Genomic DNA, 21,496 nt, shown 5'->3' on the forward strand with positions numbered 1-21,496 from the left:
CGATAGATTAGCTGAATTTGATAAAAACAAATTCACCAGCTGTGAGTGCTCTTTTTGTATTTGACACTTTCTCCACGAAGTGGCATACAGTATACAGTATTGTCCACCTTTTATTTGTGCAATCATCATGTGAGATGAGTATTATGAGATTGGAAACTGTCCTAACATGGAGGTGAACTTCATAGCACAAATCCTGTTCTAACACTAATAATACTCGCTCTGGTTTCCTCATATTTTAAGGAAATATTCTTTATTCCACATATAAAAGATCATAAGAGGCTAAAAAAAGACTAACTCTGTGTTTTCTTCTGGAAAAATTTTTCAACCAACTTTCCACAAATATACAACTATTTAATCATCCTATTATAAATGAAGGAAGCACTTGATCTAATCCACATATGACCAGAACATTTCCCTCTCCTTTTAATATAGGCCCATTTTTATTACTGCATGTCTAAAAGTTTGAAAAAGATGGGTACTCAGTACATTTCATTTAGATACTTCCCATCATTTAATAATTATGGTGAAAGGAATTAAGGCCATGTCTGATTCTATACAAAGCAACATTTGTCACACTCCGCAAGTCACAGCCTGCTCTTGATCTACCTGCTTTGGAAAATAAGGAAAAAGTGATGCTAAATCTATTGGTGAAAAGACTAAATTATATTTATAAATGTTCGGTTCTAAAATGTTATTTAGCAGGAAATACATAAAATCAATCTCAATATTGTCTTAATTCTATACCAGTTAATGAAATTATGCTGTATATCTCTATCTGTTAAAAATGTGTAGTTTATATTTTAGTGTTACATTTATTTGAAATAAAGTTTAATACTTTCAAATTTACTTTTAATAGCATATTGAAATTGCTGATGATTTAATTGCAATGATTTAATATTAAATGAGGATCTTCCCTGTTCAGGTTTTTCTTCCTTTTGGGTAAATATAGGAATAGTATCTTGAATTTTCTATTATATACAATATCTTAAAACTTTACATTTAAGCAATATGTGGAGAGCAACAACTTTTCACAACTAAGCATTTTGTTAATTGTTCCAGCAATTAAATAGGAGTGGGAAAATGTTGATGTGAGCTACTTTGACAATATCTACAAACCTTTGGAAAGTGAAATCTAAGTATTATTTGAGAAGAGGAACATGGAACTTCCAGTAACAGCACCCACCTTAGTCAGCTAGTAATGAGGCAAGAGGAAAAGTCAAAAAGAGGATTTTCTGTTATACTACAAAAGGTCTGGCAGCAAGGAGAAAAATATGAGTATGGTTTCAATCTCTTCCTATCAATTGGCACCTAGCACAACCAGTAATGGCCTGGAAGGAGGCCCCCTGAAAGGGAGAAGTAATGAGCACTATTTTTTTTTTCAGATTCATCCTGGAGGATGATGTAGAATGAAACATTGGGCTTTCCTAAGACATTCAAATACTTTCCTTACCAAGAATTTGAACCTGGATCTCCACTGTGTCACAAATAGATAGTATCATAACTAGCTAGTATCAAATAAAAGACTGAGTTGATGAAAAACAGAAGGCAGTATTTGCCCTGTCTTGCAATCTTGTTTCTGGTACATATGAACCTATTCAGGAAACAGTTAAAAGTATGTAGCCCGATGTCATATTTGCAATATAACACAAAACAACATTGTGAGGAAAGACAGAAGGAGAAAGTTATTTTTGTATGCAACAAGAGATGCACTTACTTTCTGTAAGATATTGGTGCCTCTACTGCCCAGGCTCACTATGCTACGAGAGCACTAAGATCCACCAAATAGATTGAATATAAAGACAAGTAACCCAAGAAAAATATCCTTTAAAATTAAAATAAAATTTTCACCCCGCAGGATGTAAAGTCATGTTTAAAATCTGATCTCAGAAGCTTGGAGAATAAAGCCTACTGAAGATATAAAAATATATATTGTAAATTTTACTGCACTACCAACAGACCTACGAAAACTACAAAAAATGAATGGCAGTTAAATTTGCATAATTTGTAAGCACTTTGAAATATGATTATATGCAACAAATATAGATTATCTTTCAGGAACATTGGGTATTGGAAGAATTTACAATATATATAAATCAATCACAAATAATTTTTTCAAGCTGCATTTATTATTACCTGTATTAATATAACCACTTATGCCCTAAAGTTTAAGTGGTGCCAAACCTTAAGAAATGCTTCCCTAAGAAAGATTTTATTGCAACGCTCTTAGTCTTCAGATGGCAAATTAAAAGCTCTCTTGGGTACATCACTAGTGGTTAGATGATTTAACTGCTGGTAAACTTGAATGTGAGCTATAGTTTTATATTTATTATTTGTTCATTTAATTCAATAATATTGATATTTATTTTTAACACAATGTAGTAGGATTTAACTTTCTAAACCCATTCTACATTGAACTGCAACTCCCTTGAGTCGTTGAAAGCATAATCAAAGTTAATGCCAACTGGGAACAATAACAGTTGACTAACAGTGATTTTGACAGATAACAGGTCTCATCCAGAATAAAATACACTTTTTACAGTGACTCGACATGCTAACAATTTCATTTTGAAAAGCTACTATCAATTCAATCATAAAATGCACATTTTTCTGACCAATATATTTTGTTGACGAAATTGTCTGTGGTTGCTGTTTTACATTAGCAGGCAAAACTGCAGACATCTGGATGTTCCATTTAATTATAATAGTACTGCAAAAGTTTAAGCCCTGAAAAGCTTCAGGCACATCATCTATATTTAGCTGTTTAAAAGGCAAAAGATTATTAGTACAGATCCTTCCTGGATCAGATAGCACATCTGTAAGGAAGTTCTATGCAACAAGGATGCAATTCTTTTTTCTTTACTCAAATTTATTGAGAGCAGAATTGGATGTACGAATCAATAAAGGAGCCTATTTTGTATTGCTGCAAATAAAACAGAAATCCAGACAGAGCAACATATTTTCCTGTCTACCCCAGAACCTAATTCTTCCTTTGATTTTTAATTTTATACCAATAATGCTCAATTTTACATGTGATTCTTAAACTATATTTTATTTAATTATATCTTGCCTTTTTCTTCCCTACCTAACAGTTTGAAAGCATGCAAATGTAAATAAATAGGTACCACTATGATGGGAAGTTAACAGCATTCGGTGCACCTTGGCTTATAGCCATACTGACCATATGTCCATGGAAATGTCTTCGGATGATATCGGATGATCTTTTGGCTAAGAAACAGAGATGAGCACTGTTCCCTAAAGTCAGACACAACTGGACAGGAGAAACCTTTACCTTTATCCTGCCTTTATTTTTTCCAAATAACTCAAGGCAGTGAAAGTACCTAATGCACCTTCATCCTATTTTCCCCATTTGTACAACTAGCTGTAAAAAATATACTTTTCAAATCCAGATTTTTTTCTTGGCATCCAATCTACTGAATAAAATTCCATAGCATAGCAACATATAAAACAGTGAGAGCAACCTAACAATATGAAGCTCCTAAGTATTATTTGCTGTTTATGGAGTCCAGTTTAACCACAGTTAATGATTACTGGTGCGGTTGCTTGCCATTTGAAATGGCAAACACACAAAAAGTAATACATGCTCTACTAGAGCTAACATATTAACATAGCAACCTCCTTAAAAATAAACAAACTGGTATCATCACATGTGCGTGACAATTCCTCTGCCTAGTCATTTTCCCTATATTGGGCATTAACTGGCATGTAATGTAGCTCTGAGAAAGCCAAAAGTTGTCCATTTATCATGCAGAAGTTTTGAAAAGCTCATATATTGCAAACTTCATGTAATAGCTTCCAAAGGATGTTATGTTCAAAATGTACAGATTTGATTGCATAGATTAGGAAATGTTTATTAGAATATGAAAACTAGGACATGTATGTACGTGTATACAAACACACACACACACACATTAAATTAAAAGATATTTAATCTAACAAGCATATTGGATTCAGTTACAATAATCCAAATACAGTTTAAATTAAAATGCCTACTTTGTTTCTCTAATTATTATTTTTTGCAAATGAGCAGTGTAGTCACAATGGAAAAATGTTGTGCTTTTTTCTTAAATACACAAAATAGCTGAGCTACTATCTATCCATATTCTACAATTCTACACAAAAATATTTTGTAGATCATTTTTCTATTAAAACATTTGAATTTCTGACCATATTCAGATTCAGAATTGAGCATAAATATATACTTTTCAAATTTAATTATAACTAATAATTGAAATTTATTTCTAGTAGATTTGTTATTTTGCTCTGGCAACAACAACTTTGCTTGAGGTTAATAAGGAAATATGAATCAGGATATTGATGTTTACAATTTTTTAAAATATGAATTCAACTTGGTTTATGGCAGTGAAAAAGTATTCAGTAGGGAAAAAGGAAACTATTGCATACATTCCAATTCCATAGCAATAAATAGTATAATTTTCTTAAAACAATGACTAAGGATAGTAAATGATCCACTGAAATTGTTACTATGGAGATTCTCAGTCATCCAGGTCATGGTTGTTCCAAAGGTGCTTTTCCAAGAAGTACTGGACTTTCTGGTTTTTCTTTGAAGACATTTCACTTCTCATCCAAGAAGCTTCTTCAGCTCTGTTCAGTTTAAGAAGTTTCTTGGATAAGAAGCAAAACCTCTTGAAAGAAAAAAACCAGAAAACCCAGTTGCCTCTTGAAAAAGTACTTTTGGGACTGGATTTGCGACCTACTATGTAGCTGTTCCTTGAACAAGGATTTGTTTCAGTCAAAGCACCATTAGGTAAATTGAGTAAGAAACTTTACTCCTAGACAAATAGCCAGATATGTGAACTCCACCTAAAATTCTGGGAAGAATTCTGAGATGATATACTCAAGCAAACACTGAGTCAACACCTGCTTAGGGGTAGCAAGCAATAGGAAAGGCTATTATTGCTCTGCATTGAGAGATATGTTTTAGTACTACCGGTAGTTTCCAAGCCCGTTCACTAAGTTCTGATCATCTTCTCATGTGAGGAGCGATGGACTCTTCTATCATACATTAACATCTAGAAGTTCCAATTGATCTTCTTGAGCTATTGATCTTCTGCAGCCTGGTTCTGAATGGCTCACAGCCCAGTAATGGGCTATAGCCTGGGGGTTGGGGACCCCTGTTCTAGAGTATATAGACTTCATGCAAAATTGGTTGTTATTCTTTCTCTTGTTCTTTCCAGGTACTTTAAATCAGTATCTATTTCCAATCTGCTACAGTCCATGACAAACATGCAGTCCTGGACAGCTAGCAACACAGCCCCACAAGATGATATAAAAATGAAGTTTGCTATTTATATAAACTATATATTTCTTATGCAGCCCAAGACAAATACTCTTCACTCAGTGCAGCCCAGGCAAACTAAAAGGTTGGATAACCATGCTTTAAATTAAACCTAGTTTTAAGGATATCAATTTAGTAATTGTACAGAGAATATCAGCTGTATTTATATTAAACACACTTTATTATTAATCTAGTATGCTTTCAGATGAACAGCTCTTGGTGCTAACAGTCAAAAGATATTCATCTGTTCATGCAGTATTAGCAAGCCACACTTTATTAGGTCTGTCAGTGTGTTGTGTGAAGTCAGCCAAAGTGATTTGTAAACTATAGCTGTGAGAACATTAGTAGTGAGAATGCAAACAGCTGTGGCTTATTCATATAATACAACTATGATTTAGCTATTCTGTCTTGTCCTCCTTAAATAACATTTTCCAGTCAGAAAGGAGACAGGAACACTGACAGAAAAACATAAGGTGAAAAGTAAAAAATGATTTTTGAACCCCTGTAAAATTCCATGATTGAAGAGATAATTATGCAATGTAAGTTTCATTTGGAACATCTCAATAAAAACAAAAAGCCAAATTTGCATGCATAAACAGTACACATGCCACTAGCTTCTTAAAATAAAGATAAAAGGAGTCAATCAAAAGAAAAGGGGGGACAGAACAAAGTCTTTGAGATCTGGTCATCATCCTGTGAATATACTCTTGGCTAAAAGGTTCTTTCTGTCTTCTGCTTCCAGTATAAAACTTACACCGAACTCTCTGCCTTCCATCTAGATAGGCTACACACATTGCTTGTTGTTGTTAATACTTCCATCTGAGGGCTATTTTCCTTCCTTCCTTTCTTCCTTTCTGACTGCCTGCTCAATTTGCAAATCCAGTTCTGCATCTTCCTTTAGGGGTGGGAGGAATACTTCTGTCTGTCTTTCCTGAATTAAGTAGCCTTCATTTGCGTTTTAACAGAGCCAGCTGTCTACAAACAGGAACCTCTCATATCTGCCTAGAAGCAACAGCAAAAAGTGTTAGCAAGAGTATGCAATGTATATCCTTATCAGACAAACCGAGCTAAGCAACCTGAATAAAACATTACACACAGATGTTTCTATGTTCTTGTCACTTTAGGGCAAGGTAATTAACAAAGGATAGCACAAAGGCCGTTAAGGGTTTTAGGTGCAGAAATATGACCAAAGGAAACGGGCATCGGGTTTCGGGAACATATGGGGGGTGGGGGGGAGAAATAAATCGCTTAGCCTGGCTGTCCTTTCCCGCGAGCCAACCCGGGCGCAGGCAGAGACAGACAAAGCCTTCCGGGGAGAGAAGGGTTTGCTTTGCGCCGAGCAGCTCAAGAGCGGCTCCATGTGGGAAAGCTAATTCCAGCTGAATCCCAAAGGAACTGAAGGGACCAGGAAGCCGAAAAGCACAGAAGCCGGGAAGGTCGGCTTGCAAGGCTGCGTTAGCCAGGCAGGTAATTCCGGGAGCCCACGAATTAGATGCGAAGGCAGCGGCCAGATACCCTTGGAAGAGCTTCGGCAAAGGCCCTTAAAGGGGATTCGGTGGCAACTTAGGCTGTTCCCTCCTTGGCTGCTCTTCCCCGTAGCTGCCAGCCAGGGTAGAGCCACCCTCCCTCTCTGCTTCTCCGCACCCCCCATATCCTTCTCCGCTCTCCGAGCCCCATTTCCCGAGAAAGAAAGAGGTCCGAGGCATCGGGACCCCGCACCCCGCTTGGCAGTCACTGCCGGACACGGCTTCCCCGGTAGCTCCTACCTCGCCCAAACCCGGCTTGCAGTAATCGTTTACAACCACCCCACCCCGCCCCACTCACTCACCGCTCTCAATCTCGCCGCCTTTCTTGGCCGTGGCCGCGTTGCCCATGGCCAGGCGGGGCCGGGCTTGGGCTGGGCCCACGGGGAGGGGGCGTTCTCCCCGCACAGTCGGTCCAGGCTGCAGGAGGCTCCGGCTGGGCCCAGCCAGGCCCAATCCCCCCTCCCCGGCAGACCCGGTGTTGCCTCCGCCCACTCTCCCCCCGCTCCCCCGGCAGCGGTAGCTGCGAGGGTACCGCCCCGACCTCGCATGCTATTGGCTTCGCTCACCTTCGCTCACTGGTCTCGTCGGCATGGCCCAAGCTGTTTATTGGCCCTCAGCTCGTGACGGGTTCCTCATATAACGGTCGCCTCCTTCCTGCGCAAACGTGCCGGGTTGAAGCATTTACGGCTCTACGATTGGCTAAGTGACGATGTAGAGACCCGCCCATTCTCTGGAGATCCGCTCGTTGGCTGGGCCGGGGAGATGAGGGTCTCAGCTGAGCGCTCAGGCTCTCGAGATTGTCCGTGTTTCAAAGTATAAAGGGTGGAGCTCGGAATGTATTTTAGGAAGGCGCCGGGAGGGGGCGGAGCGTCTGCGCTCTAGATTCGGGACGCGTTTCGGGAAGGGATGTTGAGCAGAAATAAATGCAGGGTTCCATTGCACCGCAGGGAAAAGGGATTTTTTTTTTTTTTTTTGCTTTAAGCTCTTCTCGTGTCCTCACCTTGACCAGTACTACACAGTACGGTCATTTTTTCAAATGGTGGTCAAAGCGATCGGCATTCGGAGCACAATTGATGTTCGGTTGAGCCATGTGCTTTAAACTCGCCTTGTACTTATTAACGGCTAGCACGCTGCATTCGTGCAGTTAAGAGGACAAGGAAGGGATTTTTTTTGGAACAGTCTTTGTACATCTGTGCTTTGTTTACTCATCCTGTCTTGTACTTATGTTCTAAAAACCGGTCGGTAGTCGGTCTCCTTCGCCATAGCTGAAGAACTAGGTTGTAGATCCTGGGAAACAAGGAGTTAAAAGTAAATTCGGACATTTCTGCAGGATTACAGCATTTTTTAAAAAAAAAAAACTTGGTAAAATGGGAGAACAGGATTCTATGTTTATGTAAGGAGGCTTTCTTATGTAATGCAATACGTAAATTTTGCAGCACACCACTGGTTTGTTAGCATCTTTACAGATGTAAAGATGATGGAGAGTTCACATTTCACATTTCCACTGATCTGTGCTTGATTGTTAATTCTTTAATGGGCAACTGTGTATCATTGTCATAAAAATAAATGAATTGGTCAAAAATCTGTCTTATGACACCTTAAACACTAATATATTTAATATTTATAATTGGATTGTTCTCATTGGCATCAAACTCATCCAGTGTAGCTAAATGCAGACAAACTATGGAGTAATAAAAAAGTATTTCTTTAAACAATACATAAAAGAGCCTCTGTGGCGCAGTGGTTAGAGTGCAATATTGCAAGCTGCCTACAGTTTGGCAGTTCAAATCCCACCAGGCTCAAGGCCTTCCATTTTTCCGAGGTGGGTAAAATGAGGACCCAAATTGTTGGGGGCATATGCTGACGCTTAGAGGGCTGTAAAGCACTATAAAGCGGTATATAAGTCTTAAGTGCTATTGCTATTGCTATAAAGAATTAAAACTTCCAGATGTAATTTAGGCTTTAAAAAGGAACTATAGTTTAATGGAGAGAACTGTTGAAAGGCTGAGGCCTTCATAGCTACCTAATTTCACACAGAGTACTAAGTACCATTTGTAAGAATACAGGTAGTCCTTGACTTATGACCACAATTGAGCCCAAAATTTATGTTGTTAAATGGCACATTTGTTAAGTGAATTTTGTCCCATATTATGATATTTCTTGCCCCAGTTAATTATTGAAGTTAAGTTAGTGACATTATTAAGTGAATATGGCTTTCCCATTGACTGCTTGTCAGAAGGTTGCAAAAAGTGATCATATGACCCTAGGACACTGCAACTGTCATAAATATGAACCAATTGCCAAGCGTCTGAATTCTGGTCACATGACTTCAGGGACACTACAATGGTAATTGAAAAAAGGTCATATGTCACTTTTATTAAAGCTGCTCTAACTTTGAATAGTCACTAAATGAACTGTTACAAGATGAGGACTATCTGTAGAACTATTCTTGTTGATTCATTAGCTATGGTAAAAATTAGCTCAAGATCTTATGGTCCTATGAGGACACATAAAAAGCTAATATTGCAACCAAAATTATAAATTTATGAAGTATCGTGCAGAATATATGAGGATCAGACAGTATAATTTCTGTTCTCTAGTGGTCCCAAGAGAGGCAGAGGGATGCCATAGACAGCTATAAATATTCCCTGGAAGTTAAAGATAAGCAAATGATTACAGAGCAAGAGTAATACCTTATGTACATTTTATGGAAAATGCATCCAGGTTCAGATACTCTAGTTGCATTTAGCTTGTTTTGTGTTATATCCTGATTGATTTCTTCTCAGGTCTCATGTTTATTTCTGGAATGTTCTACAGAAGGTGGCCTTGTTTTTATTTGCCTCCTGCTTCTCCAAGAGAATGTCAGAAAGCAGCATGACAAATCTATATTCACATGAAAAAGTTGTGTTGCAATAATGCACATACTTAGGAGGGCCAGGGAGGTTAGTTCAGGAGAACATACTGTATATGAAATCTGGTAAAACAGATGCTTGAAGTTTATCACATTAGGTTCTTATAATAGCTATGTAATGACATTTCTTCTTTCCTTCCAAAATCTTACTTTACTGCAAAGCTTTCTTGAACAACTTGTTTCCTTTATATATTATATATTTCAGCATATTATTGTACAGTTACCTCCCCTTTTATTATTTACTTTACCTTGAATTTTAGGTTTTGATCTTGTTGGAGCTTAGACCTGACTTTTCATATTTTGTCTAGCAAAATATGCTACTTTCATATAAATAAGACATTTTACTGCTGATCTTACAAAATCTTAGTTGATAAGCATACCCATTTGCTTTTATTTTTATACATAGTTTTGACAAAGAATGGAATGTATAGGGAATGTGCAGTACCACTGATGTGCCATACTATTCAATAGGATTCAATCGTAGTTGTGGTGGTTCACAATTCAATTATAAAGGTACTATTGTTCAAGTATGTGCTATTCGATAATTCAAAGTATGTCCTACATTTTTATGTTAAGCTCTCAAGATATTCGCAACTCAATAACTCAAGAATTCTGGGAGCCTGCCACATCCAATCATAGAATGCCACCATCAGTACATGAACTCAATGTAAGTAGGATTTAACAGGCTACAGGGCATATTGACTATCTCTTTATATCTCATGGCAGTATTCATTAAGGTGAGATGAACATTGATATGGCTTGACTATGGTGAAAAGGCACTTTTCCCTTTGTATAGCCTAGAAGTTCACTGCATCACAAAATGGAGACTTGGAAACAAAAAAAATATCTACACAATGTTTTATCTCTTCTCTCATACCTGTCCTTAAAAATTTACTTGTTTCTGGTACCAGTATTACAACTGTATTTAATGCAGGATTATAGCTGCATTAAAAACTCACTCTAGAATCTAGGGCTGTATGCCCATATAGCTGCTCATCAAATCAGGCATGCGAAGTGGGAAACCAGCATTATCAGGGTTAATTGGTCTTGTTTTTCTTGCTGTAACTTACTTTAACAGAGAGCATTCCTGGAAATATATTGACTTAGTGCATGAGTTTACTATATTTTCCTTATCTACCAGCAGCCAAGCACTGTTAAAGAACAGTGTAAGTTTCCCAATTCCCCTCACAAGTGTTTTTCACTACCAGTTTGGGACTGGGCAGAGGAACAAGAGTAAGGTATACTGAAAATGATATCATCTTTAGCTTTCGAAGTGCAGAGATTTGTTTTTTTTAATTATTTTTTTTGCTAGATAGAAATTTAAATAGAATACAAGTAATGGATACCAAAAGGGGAAAAAAATTACAAGGATGCTATCTTTTTTTCAACAAATAGTGGCTAATTAAGAAATTAGGCAGTAAATAATGGTTTATTTTAATTGGTGATTTATAAAAAAAGCCACTGAGATTGAGCTGATACATAATATTAAAGTGTTAAAAATAATACTGTAATTTATTGATTAGCCATTAGGCCACATTAGAATATAAAATACAGAATAAAAGATCACATATACAAAATAGAGTACAAGGCATAATTAAAAAATGCAAATCGTATTTCTATGTCATCCCTGCAATTCACTCCTATCAGGTCCACATTGGCAATTCTCAGTTGTCTTGTTTTGTTCAGGTAAAGAACTGTATTATTTGTAAAATTGTTGGATTTACCCAATATGTTAGGCAGATGGTAGATGGATGGGCTTACAAATTGTAGGTTTTGAAGCTAAGAAAGAAAGAGTAGGAATTTCTATGGGGTAAAGAAATTCTACATGTTCCCTGATTTTTAGACCCTTATTAGAAATCCCTTACTTTACTTACCTCAACTAGAGAGGAAAAAATATATTACAAACTACACATATTGATTCAGATGTAAATCTTACCATCTTCTGTGGGCTTGCCACCTAATTAATGTGCTGGGAATAGTAGTTTTGAGTCCATTTTTGATGTTTCTTAACAATTACTCATGGTGGTTCTTGACTTTCACTGCCTGATACTTAACTGCCCCTGAATAGGTAACACATTGTACTCCAGGGCTTCTCAACCGATCTATGATGAAGAACCAGTTTTTAAAATCATTTCCAACATACTGTGTACTGATATTTTTGTAAAATACAATAATATGAATTATTAGAAAAAAATGAAATAAAACTCCCCAATGACATATAAAATACAAACCCGTCCAAATTGTACTTCAAGAAAATAACTTTTCAGAAATTTAAAGTGAGGTGTTAACAAGAGCTGGTAGAGCTGAATGCTATTTCATGAAGTTCGGGTGGGGGGTGGGGAATTGGATAAAACTGCCCTTGCTATTTCCTATTCTACCACCCTGAAATGACCAAGCTTAAGATGTGGATGTAAATGTGAGCCCTTCACCATGGCAGATGTTTCATGTGGGCAGGGTATGACTTTAGATGATGAGTCACGCCACAGGTGGTCTCAGTCATGTCATGTGCTTTTAAGAGCTCACAAGGGAAAAGCTTTGGTAATGGGAGCCTGTGGAGAAAGGGTACTTTGCACACCACAGGAGAGCACTCCACATTTAAAAACCAACCTCTTTGGGGAAAGTGGTTGGGAGAAATATTAGTCCTCTTCACTTGAAAAAGTGTGTGTTCACCTGCTCTACTAAAACCCCCACAGGTTAGCCTCACCAGGACTATAGCATGAAGGCCTAAATACTCTCTCCAGGAACAAGGTTATCTTGACCATGATATCCACATCCGTAAACCAGGGAAGGGGGAAGGAAAATTCTGTCAGCATCAATGGCCAAAGTAGACTTCCTTGGCTTACCTTACATACATTTCATGTTAACACTGTGTACTGCTTGTGTGGTATAAACCAAAGTATAGCGACATACAGTATATTAGCTTCTAAGAGAAGGCTTGGTACAGTCCTCTCCCATTCCTGCAATGTCAGGAAGATGGAAAGTGTGGGTCTGATCAGGAAGGGAAAAATGGACTATCAGGGTTTCCCAAACTGCCAACACTAGTGCTTCACTTTCTCAAAATTCACCATTGATTGCTGTTGAAATGCAGACAGCTAACACAATTCGTTCTTAACTTGATGATTGTTCCCAAAATTAGGCTGCTGGTTTGAGCTCTGAGCTTGGCAATTTGATTGCAAACGTTGCACCATTCAAAGAGACATCATCAGTGCATTTTGAACTGACGCACTGACAATGTCTTTTTGACATTGATGAAACATTTGCATCAAACGTTGTGATGAAACATTTGCAACCAAATTGCCAAGCTCGGAGCTCAAACCAACAGCCTAACTACCGACCCGAGCTACTACTGCAATATTCAAACTCATTGTTCCCAAGATGTTGTGCATCTCTCCAGAACCTGTAATTAACTATGATGCATTTACATAGGTGTCAATACGGCATCTGTCATAACACATTAAAAAACATATTGCTCCCATTTCATTTCCCCTGCAATAGGATGCTTAAGCCACATGTACCGCTGTATTCTCCTATAGTGTAGATTAAAACACACACTACATTGCTATGTAAGTTCTCTTATAAAACAGCACAGATGACTGCAATTATTGTCTTTTCCTCCATTTTCCTTTGCAGATTCAAATATAGATATTAGCCATTTTAGTGTTGCACTAAAATGGGAGCTAGCTATGTTGAAATATATAGATGAATCTTTTAATCCCCTCCCTTTATCCAGGCTTCTACATTCATATAACCCAACATAGACATGCCAAAGATATGATATTAGATATTAAAATCATGGGATGCATGTTACATAAAAAAGGCTTAAAGTGTTGGACTTATTTGACCATAGAATTTATCAGCTGCCTTTGGGCCAATTGTTTTCAACCTAATACCTTCTCAGAATTGTTTTATTGCGAGATAAATGCAACGACGTATTTGCAGTAACAGCTTATCTAGAAACTTTTGTGTTTCCTCCCTCACCTCAGATTCCTAACAGATAGTTTCAAATATAGTTTGACCATTGAATATAGCAGCCAGATGGATTGTGTAATGTAAGCCATCTGGCCCTACCAGAAATTAGATTTTCCTGGCCAGGGCTGTTTCCTGAGGATGGAAACTGTCTCATTGTTACAGTGTGGGCATTGCATATGTTGACACAATGAGAGATACTTATATCAGGTGGGCTGTACCAAACTCAACCTGTCAGCATGGTCTTACTTACCTTTCCTCCATTTGCCTGATAGGGCATGTCTAGAGCAGTTGGCTTAGTATTTCGCATATGGACAACATGCATATCTTACTTCCCTGACTTGTTCTCGTGGGCTAACACACTACCCCCACCCTAAGAAGACTGTCTCCATTGTCTCACAGGACAGACCCAGTAATACACATACAATTGTGGAAGTAGATACCTATGTTGACACTAATTCAACATAGCAGTCTGATTAGGCTTGAACTATAGTTTGGAATACGATTTGTATGAAGAATATAATGATAAAAAACTGTTGTAAAATATCTGAATCTTAGAATAGCACAAAGTTCTGGTAATTATTCCTCGCAGTTATTAATTATTACTGAGAATTTTTTGAGTTGAAATAATTTTGTTGACGCCAGCTTCAGTTTCAAATAGTGCAGACCTCCATTTCTTGTTAAAGTAAATACTGTGAGGAGTATTTGAACCTGCTTTTCTTTTATGGATAAAAACTCAAGAATAAAATTAATTGCCAACGTTCTTTTTTCTTTTTGCAAAATTAGAATTTCAAGATTAATTAGGAATTTCAGCAAAAATCAGAATGGCAAGAAAATAGTACAAACAGAGGACTCACCTGAGACCCTGATCCATAAAAGATCTCAGTCTAAATGAATGCAACAAAATACAGGTAGCCAAGGGCATTGTTCATTTTTAAAGCCCTAGAATGATCTACCAAGCACCCCATCCTGATTGTGGTTTTTTAAAAATTTAAATTATAAACAGAAATGGAAAACTAGCATATTGTAAAATCCCCACCTAAAGATGCCCAAAACATTCAGAGTGATTGCAGAGTTTTTTCTTCTGGTCTGTGGATGTTTTGTGATTGACTATATCCAGAGTAGCCCATAAGATACTTTCAGTATTTTAAATATGTCAATTGGCTAAGAAGTGTTGGGTTTCCTGGGGGTGACAGAGCCCTATTTCTATCGAATCTTTCAAAAAGCCTAAAACAGGAACATTGATAACAATGGTCCTGAAGGAATTGGCACCAATAGCAGCATTGAAGCAAGAAAGCCCTATTACATCACAGACATTTGCAATATAAAAAGAGGGTTGCTGTAAAACACTGTGCATACAGGAAACAAAGAGACAATTGACAGTTACATTTCTTGATGATCTGGGGCAAATAAGAATTATGGTACTTCTGGGTACCCAAATGCTTGTAAAAGTGATTGCACTGCTGCTACTTCTTGCTTAATAATAAAGTGGATGGGCTCATAAAAGCAGGTAATGGGAAGTAATTGTTTTGAGAAAACACTAAAAGAAGACAAACAGAAAACAGTTGTAGTGGAAGAGTAGCAGAGTACCAATGGCAAACATTCAGATGCCAAGAGAGAATTCCGTATCTGTATTGAAAAGGAATTACAGGTAGTCCCTGACTTACAACCACAATTGAATCCAAAATTTTTGTTGCTAAGTGAAATATTTGTTAAGTGAATTTTGGCTCATTTTATGGCCTTTTGTGCCACTGCAGTTAAGTTAGTAACAGTTGTTAAGTAAATCTGGCTTCCCCACTGACTTTGCTTGTAAGAAGGTCGCAAAAGATGATCACATGACCCCCCCATAAATATGAGTTAGTTGCCAAGCATCTGAATTTTGATCACATGACTGTGGGGAAGCTGCAATGATTGTTAAGTGTGAAAGTCATTAGTCACTTTTTTCAGTGCTGTTGTAACTTTGAACAATCACTGAACGGTTGCAAGTCGAGGACTACCTGTACTTTTGCCTAATGGCTAAAAGGCAGAACAACAGTCATAGATGCTGAGTAAAGATTTTGAACTCTTTCCTTTACTCAGACCACTGAAATCATGTAGGAATCATCTGTCAATAAAGTAGGAATCAGCAATGAGGTGTTTGCAGGCACCATAGTGCAATTATCTGCTTCAGATAGTGTCCACAGGATCCAGTCCTTAAATTAAAAATTTGAAGAAGTGGTTAAAATGGTTAAAATCATGTACTGCAACCTCAACTGTCATAATTTTACTATTTGCAGCTGAAATCTTGTAAGATTTGAGAAGTTTTAGTTAACTTCCTTTTAAAAAAATGCTTAATGCCCTTTCTAGGGATACCTCGAGTAGTTCCTTGGAATATAGATTAGGATTTATGGCTTTGTTGTAGAGAAATTTAAAAAGATCTGTGACAGTTTCAGGGTAGTTTACATTATAAAGGGGAAGATGATCATGAGATATCATGAAGGCCATCTAGATAGAAAAAAAATCAGAACTTTTAATTGGGCTCAGAAACCAATTAGAAATCATTTATCTAACAAACACTGTCATCTTTCACCAGTCTTGAGTCTTTTCCTCTATTAAGTTTGTGAGCTGAAGCAATATTATTGATTATGAAGAAGTATCACATAATCTGAAATACAATATGATGGTGAATACCCACTTATATGTCAGAGACAGCAGTAGAAGACATTTTCTTCACTTATTTGATCAAAGTTTTCATATTGGAATTTTGTGAACAGATTTTGATTAAAATAATATCAGGTACTTAAGATATATGCAAATGATTAAAGATCACAAAAGCTTTGGGACTCTGCCATCCAGATTCACCTTGTAGGAGAGATGAGAGGCATAAAAATTTAATTAATCAAATTTGATATCGCAAAATAAATAAAAACCAACCCTGACAGTCAAATATTAACTTTCCAAATTCTGTGTTACATCTTTTTAGAAACATTAATAATTTTATTAAACATTGCATTATAGTTAAAAAGATTAAAATCTAATGCAAACTAAAAAATACTGCAGAAAACAAAAGTAGAAAAAATAACGGTAAATAAATGATTTTCCCCTCATCACAAATTTAAATTATTTTAGTAACTTAGCACTTCTGTTAACATACAACAAATGATCTCTTCTTCCCATATCTCATCTCTTATCTATGAACAAGTCCAGATCATCAAAAATCCATTAAGAATTATCAGAGATAACGTATCTATTTTAAAACTGAACAGATAAATCTTTATATCCTTTTACTTTTAATAAATAAATTTTTGATCTTTAATCATGTAAGAACATGATTTCTTTTCCTTTTTCTTTATCCCTTCTCACAAAATTTTCAAAGCTTTAACAAGTTTCTTCTGTAAATCCAACGTGGGAAAATTATTCATGTCATTCTTTTGGTTTGTTTCTATATCCTTTTCAATTATTAAGACAATAACCAACTTCATGTGTTTATCCAGAGTATAGGTAGTCCTTGAGTTACGACCACAATTGAGCCCAAAATTTATGTTGCTAAGTGAAACATTTGTTAAGTGAGTTTGAACGTTTTACAACTTTTCTTGCCACAGTTAAGTGAATCATTGCATTTAATAACCACATTATTTAGTTAATAACATGGTTGTTAAGTGAATTTGGATTCCCCATTGACTTTGCTTGGTTGCAAAAGCTGATCACATGACACCCCAAGACACTGCAATCATCATAAATAACTACTTGCCAAGCACCTGAATTTTGGTCATGTGACTATTGTGGATGCTGCAAGGTCATGTGAAAAATGGTCATTAAGTCACTTTTTTCAGTGCCACTGTAACTTTGAACGGTCACTAAATGAACTGTTGTACTATCTGTAGTTCTTTTTCTATATTATTCCAGTACCCTGTCATTTTTTAAATGACAGATCATTTTATATCAGTCTCAGTTTTGTCCAGTATAACTTGTTCCTCTTCTGTAGTAACTTTTAAATGCAATCTAGCTATTATGACAGATACTCTTAAAATTATTTTCTAGATCCATTGTACAAAAATATCCTCCAGTACTTTTAATATTAAAGGATTTTGTTCCATTCTTTATTAGTCAGATATAAATATTATTCTCCTTTAATTGTAATCTTGGTTTCTTCTGGTTTCTTCTAGTGTTCCACCTTCAAAGTCCCATGCTTTTAAAAAGAATTTTTGAATGAAAGAAACCATTTCCCCAAAGGAATAATTATTAGAATTCCAAACTCATTTTTCAAATCCATCTAGACTTACATGTGTAACATTCTAAAATCAATATATTAATAATCCTTTTGTTATTTTTTAAAGTTCTTAAACTTGTGTTTAAAATTTCTTTTGCTAAGGATTGAAGAAAACTCACCCGATGCTATAAACATAGCAATTTTAAAGATTCCTATTAGAAGAAAATCAATTTCCAAGAGTGATCAGAAAAGAAAGTACAAGTAGTCTTTGATTTATGATCACATAAATTTATGTTGCTAAGTGATTCTGGCCTCCCCCATTGACTTGCTTGTCGGAAAATCACAAAAGTTGATCACATGACTCGGATACTGCATCTGTCAGAAACATGAGTCAGTTGCCAAGTGTCCAAATTTTGATCATGTGATGGGGATGCTGCAGTGATCATATGAAAAATGGTCCTAAGTCACTTTTCTTTCAGTGCCATTGTAACTTTGCTTGAATTGTTGTAAGTTGAGGACTACCTGTATGCAAAACCAGTATCCCTAAAGGCACCAACTGTGATTATGTGTGAAAATGGCTTTTTCTTATGTCTTAAAGCTCTAAATCCATTGGAGACTGCTGATTTGCATTCTCAGGAGAAGCAACTTTCTGGAGCACTTGTGTGTGGTCTCAAGTCCTCTCCTTATCTGGAAAATAATTATAAAGAGCTGTTCTACTTGCCAGGTGCCCATTCCGCTTTTATTGGCTCGCCTTCTAGCAGAGTGTCTTTGGTTTGCCTTTCCTTCCCCAGAAATCTGTTTACAACTGTTCCAGTGGTGGTATTCAATTTTTTTTACTACCGGTTCTATGGGTGTGGCTTGGTGGGCGTGGCAGGGGAAGGATACTGCAAAATCTCCATTTCCACTCCACTCCAGGGGAAGGATCCAGCTCCGTTCTCCTGTGCAGGGCAACAAAAGACCCAGATGATCAGCTGAGACTCGGGAGGCAGTGAATTGATGGGGGCAGGGCCAACCAGAGGTGGTATTTACCAGTTCTCCGAACTACTCAAAATTTCCGCTACCAGTTCTCCACAGCCTGTCAGAATTGGCTGAATACCACCTCTGTTCATTAATTTTTATCAATATTTAAACAAATTTAGATTGAGATTAGTTAGAGAAGCAAGATTATGATGCACTAGTGAGTGGACATTACAATCAACAACTGGAATCTAAAGAGGTATTTTAAATATAGCAAACGGGCAAATTGACTTTTTTTCCTTTGGAATATAGAAAACAAATTAGTTCAACTTGCGGATTCCTCATACTGCTCTGAAGTAGCAGAAACATTCTGAATTCTGGACCATGTAAAAAGTGATATAACCTACCTTACAATTTGGAAGTTTTCTTTTTAAAATTGTATCTGTAAATGTTAGCATTTTAGAAATTCAAAATTTATATATATCTGATGTTTTGGTAGGATAAAGAAGTGTCTTTATTATAGGATAAAAAGAAAAATCCTTCTGTTGCTCAAGAGATTCATAAAATATATTGTAATGATGCCAGACAGTATCTAATAAGGAATAAAATATCCTGTTTTCTGCAGTGCTTATGCTATCTTATCCCTTGGGGAAAAGAACCTCCAGAATTAGATCCCAGCCATCGTATACATTACAACATGGATGAAAAAATAATTGGCTTGTTTTTAGCATTGTGGGGCCACCCTATCATTATTGTAGCAGAATGGAAAATACTTACATAAAAATAAGAGAATTTTCCAGAAACCCCACAATCCTTTCCACTTCTATATTTTTATTCCTGATGTACGATTGCTCTCCCATTATACTTGTAGCTTGTTTCATTTGGAAACAGCTTAAAAAGAAAGTAACCTTGAAGAAGATTAAAAGGTTTAATAAGAATCCTATCAAGAAATATTCTTATCTCAAGGGACTGAAAGCAAAACAGTTTGTTTGCTTATGTTATAAAAGCTGGAAACTATAATAGCTGCAGGTAGCATAAATCAGACATATTTACCCCCATTGTTTAATAGAAGGCAGGCTGAATAAAAAAAAAGTATTTCTTAAAGAAAATAAATTGAAAAACGTTGTTGAAAGTTGCTTCTTATTCATATATTTTAGTGAGGAATATAAATCAGTATTTCTATTAGGACTGCAATCGCTTACTTTCACATAAGAACTATCAGTAAAAAAAGATTGTAATAATTTTAGATGAATATCCAGCTTCTTGGATCTAAAGAAATTCTTCAATTATTTTTGAGGAGGCCGAAATAAGGAGGCAGTTCTGTCTTTCAAAGAGAAGTCCTTGTTGTTGAAATATGGAATAACCTTTAAAATAATTATATTTAATGTTAATAGACTATTACTGAAATACACTGAAGCAAACCTAAGACACAGCAGTGCATAGCATAAGTGTTCTATAAAGGTAATAACGCAGTATATTTCAGTAATTGAGCAGTTTAGTTTCACTTAATAAATCGAGAGTAGGCCATTTATGGCCATATTTGGTTAAAAAAAAAAACGGATGGAATTTTTGGTGGACAGCTTATAACAAAGTTGCCATAAGAAATGGGACATTGGAAAAGTGGCAAAAATGAAGCAAAACAGAAAAATAACACATTTATAGCATACAGCATATTTGTTCCATAGTAATAGCCTGTGGCAGATAAATCCTAGAATCACTGGAGTTCAAAATAACATTCAAAATAAGATCAGACACTTCAAAGCTGAGGCTTATTCCACATTGAAGTACATTGGTTCGCATTTTCTACCTCATTTTTGTCAAAAAAAATTATATGTGATTTTATTTTAAAAGATTTACATAGCACTAAATAAACTTACTAATTCCAAGTTTTTCCATTTCTATGTTTGACAATCTTTTTGTTTCAATTAAAACTCAGTATTTATATACTGAATTATGCTGATATTCTGAAATTATGGTCACAAAAAATAAAAGCATGTATTATATTTTGTACCTCTTGAGTTTAATTAAGGTTCATGTTCCAATTGATCTTAAGGGGGATAGCTGATTTCAGCAACTTTTTCTTCTAGTACCTAGAACAGAAATCTTCATGGCATCTCAGTATTTTAATATAGATCTGTCAAATTAGGTATTTTATTCCTAGACCTCATGTCTGTTTCTTTTACATCTTTCTTTTGCTCTATTTTACTTAAATTTCATTTTATATTGCTACTTACATTTGCTTTCAATAATCATTATGTTAATAGTTTTATTATAAAATGCTTTTACTGTCCTTTTATAAAACAGACTATCTTATATCTTATACTGACTGCAATTGGAACATAATATTCTGTTTTTAACAACTTCTGGGGATCTAGGAATCTTTGCCACAGAAAGTGAAATACCTCAGAGGGAAAACCTGTCCTCATTTAGCTGACTTAAATCAATACCACTTGACAACTGGCTAAGTCCTACATAGTAGGTTAGCTTTCCTCAGAATAATTGAAATATATTTCACTGCTCTAGTTTTGAAGCAACAAAACTGATAAGCATCAGTTTTAACTTTACTAAATATTAACTTATCAAAGAGATGCTCCATGTTTTATGCCACAAACACTATTATGTAAATCATG

The 21,496-nt window shown here is 36.1% G+C and overlaps 1 protein-coding gene across 4 annotated transcripts in view; it reads right to left on the reverse strand.

Moving 5' to 3' along the window:
- Window positions 1–7,658, reverse strand: part of PRKACA (protein kinase cAMP-activated catalytic subunit alpha) — a 66,938-nt gene extending 59,280 nt beyond the window's left edge. Inside the window, exons 1-2 of one of the 4 annotated variants that reach the window (XM_087955571.1) lie at window positions 7,146–7,344; window positions 6,072–6,315 (exon numbers count right to left, since the gene is read on the reverse strand). In XM_087955571.1, coding sequence (XP_087811697.1) covers window positions 6,072–6,111 — 40 coding nt within the window. In that variant the 5' untranslated portion in view covers window positions 6,112–6,315; window positions 7,146–7,344. Of the gene's footprint in view, window positions 1–6,071; window positions 6,320–7,145; window positions 7,345–7,409 lie in introns of those variants that run through there. The other 3 variants (XM_087955572.1, XM_087955574.1, XM_087955569.1) reach the window with 3 other exon arrangements.
- Between the last annotated feature and the right edge of the window lie 13,838 nt (window positions 7,659–21,496).

This window comes from Notechis scutatus, chromosome 2 (assembly GCF_049901735.1).
Source record: "Notechis scutatus isolate UNSWTSFEM ecotype Mainland chromosome 2, rNotScu1.2, whole genome shotgun sequence".
Lineage (NCBI taxonomy): Eukaryota > Metazoa > Chordata > Lepidosauria > Squamata > Elapidae > Notechis > Notechis scutatus.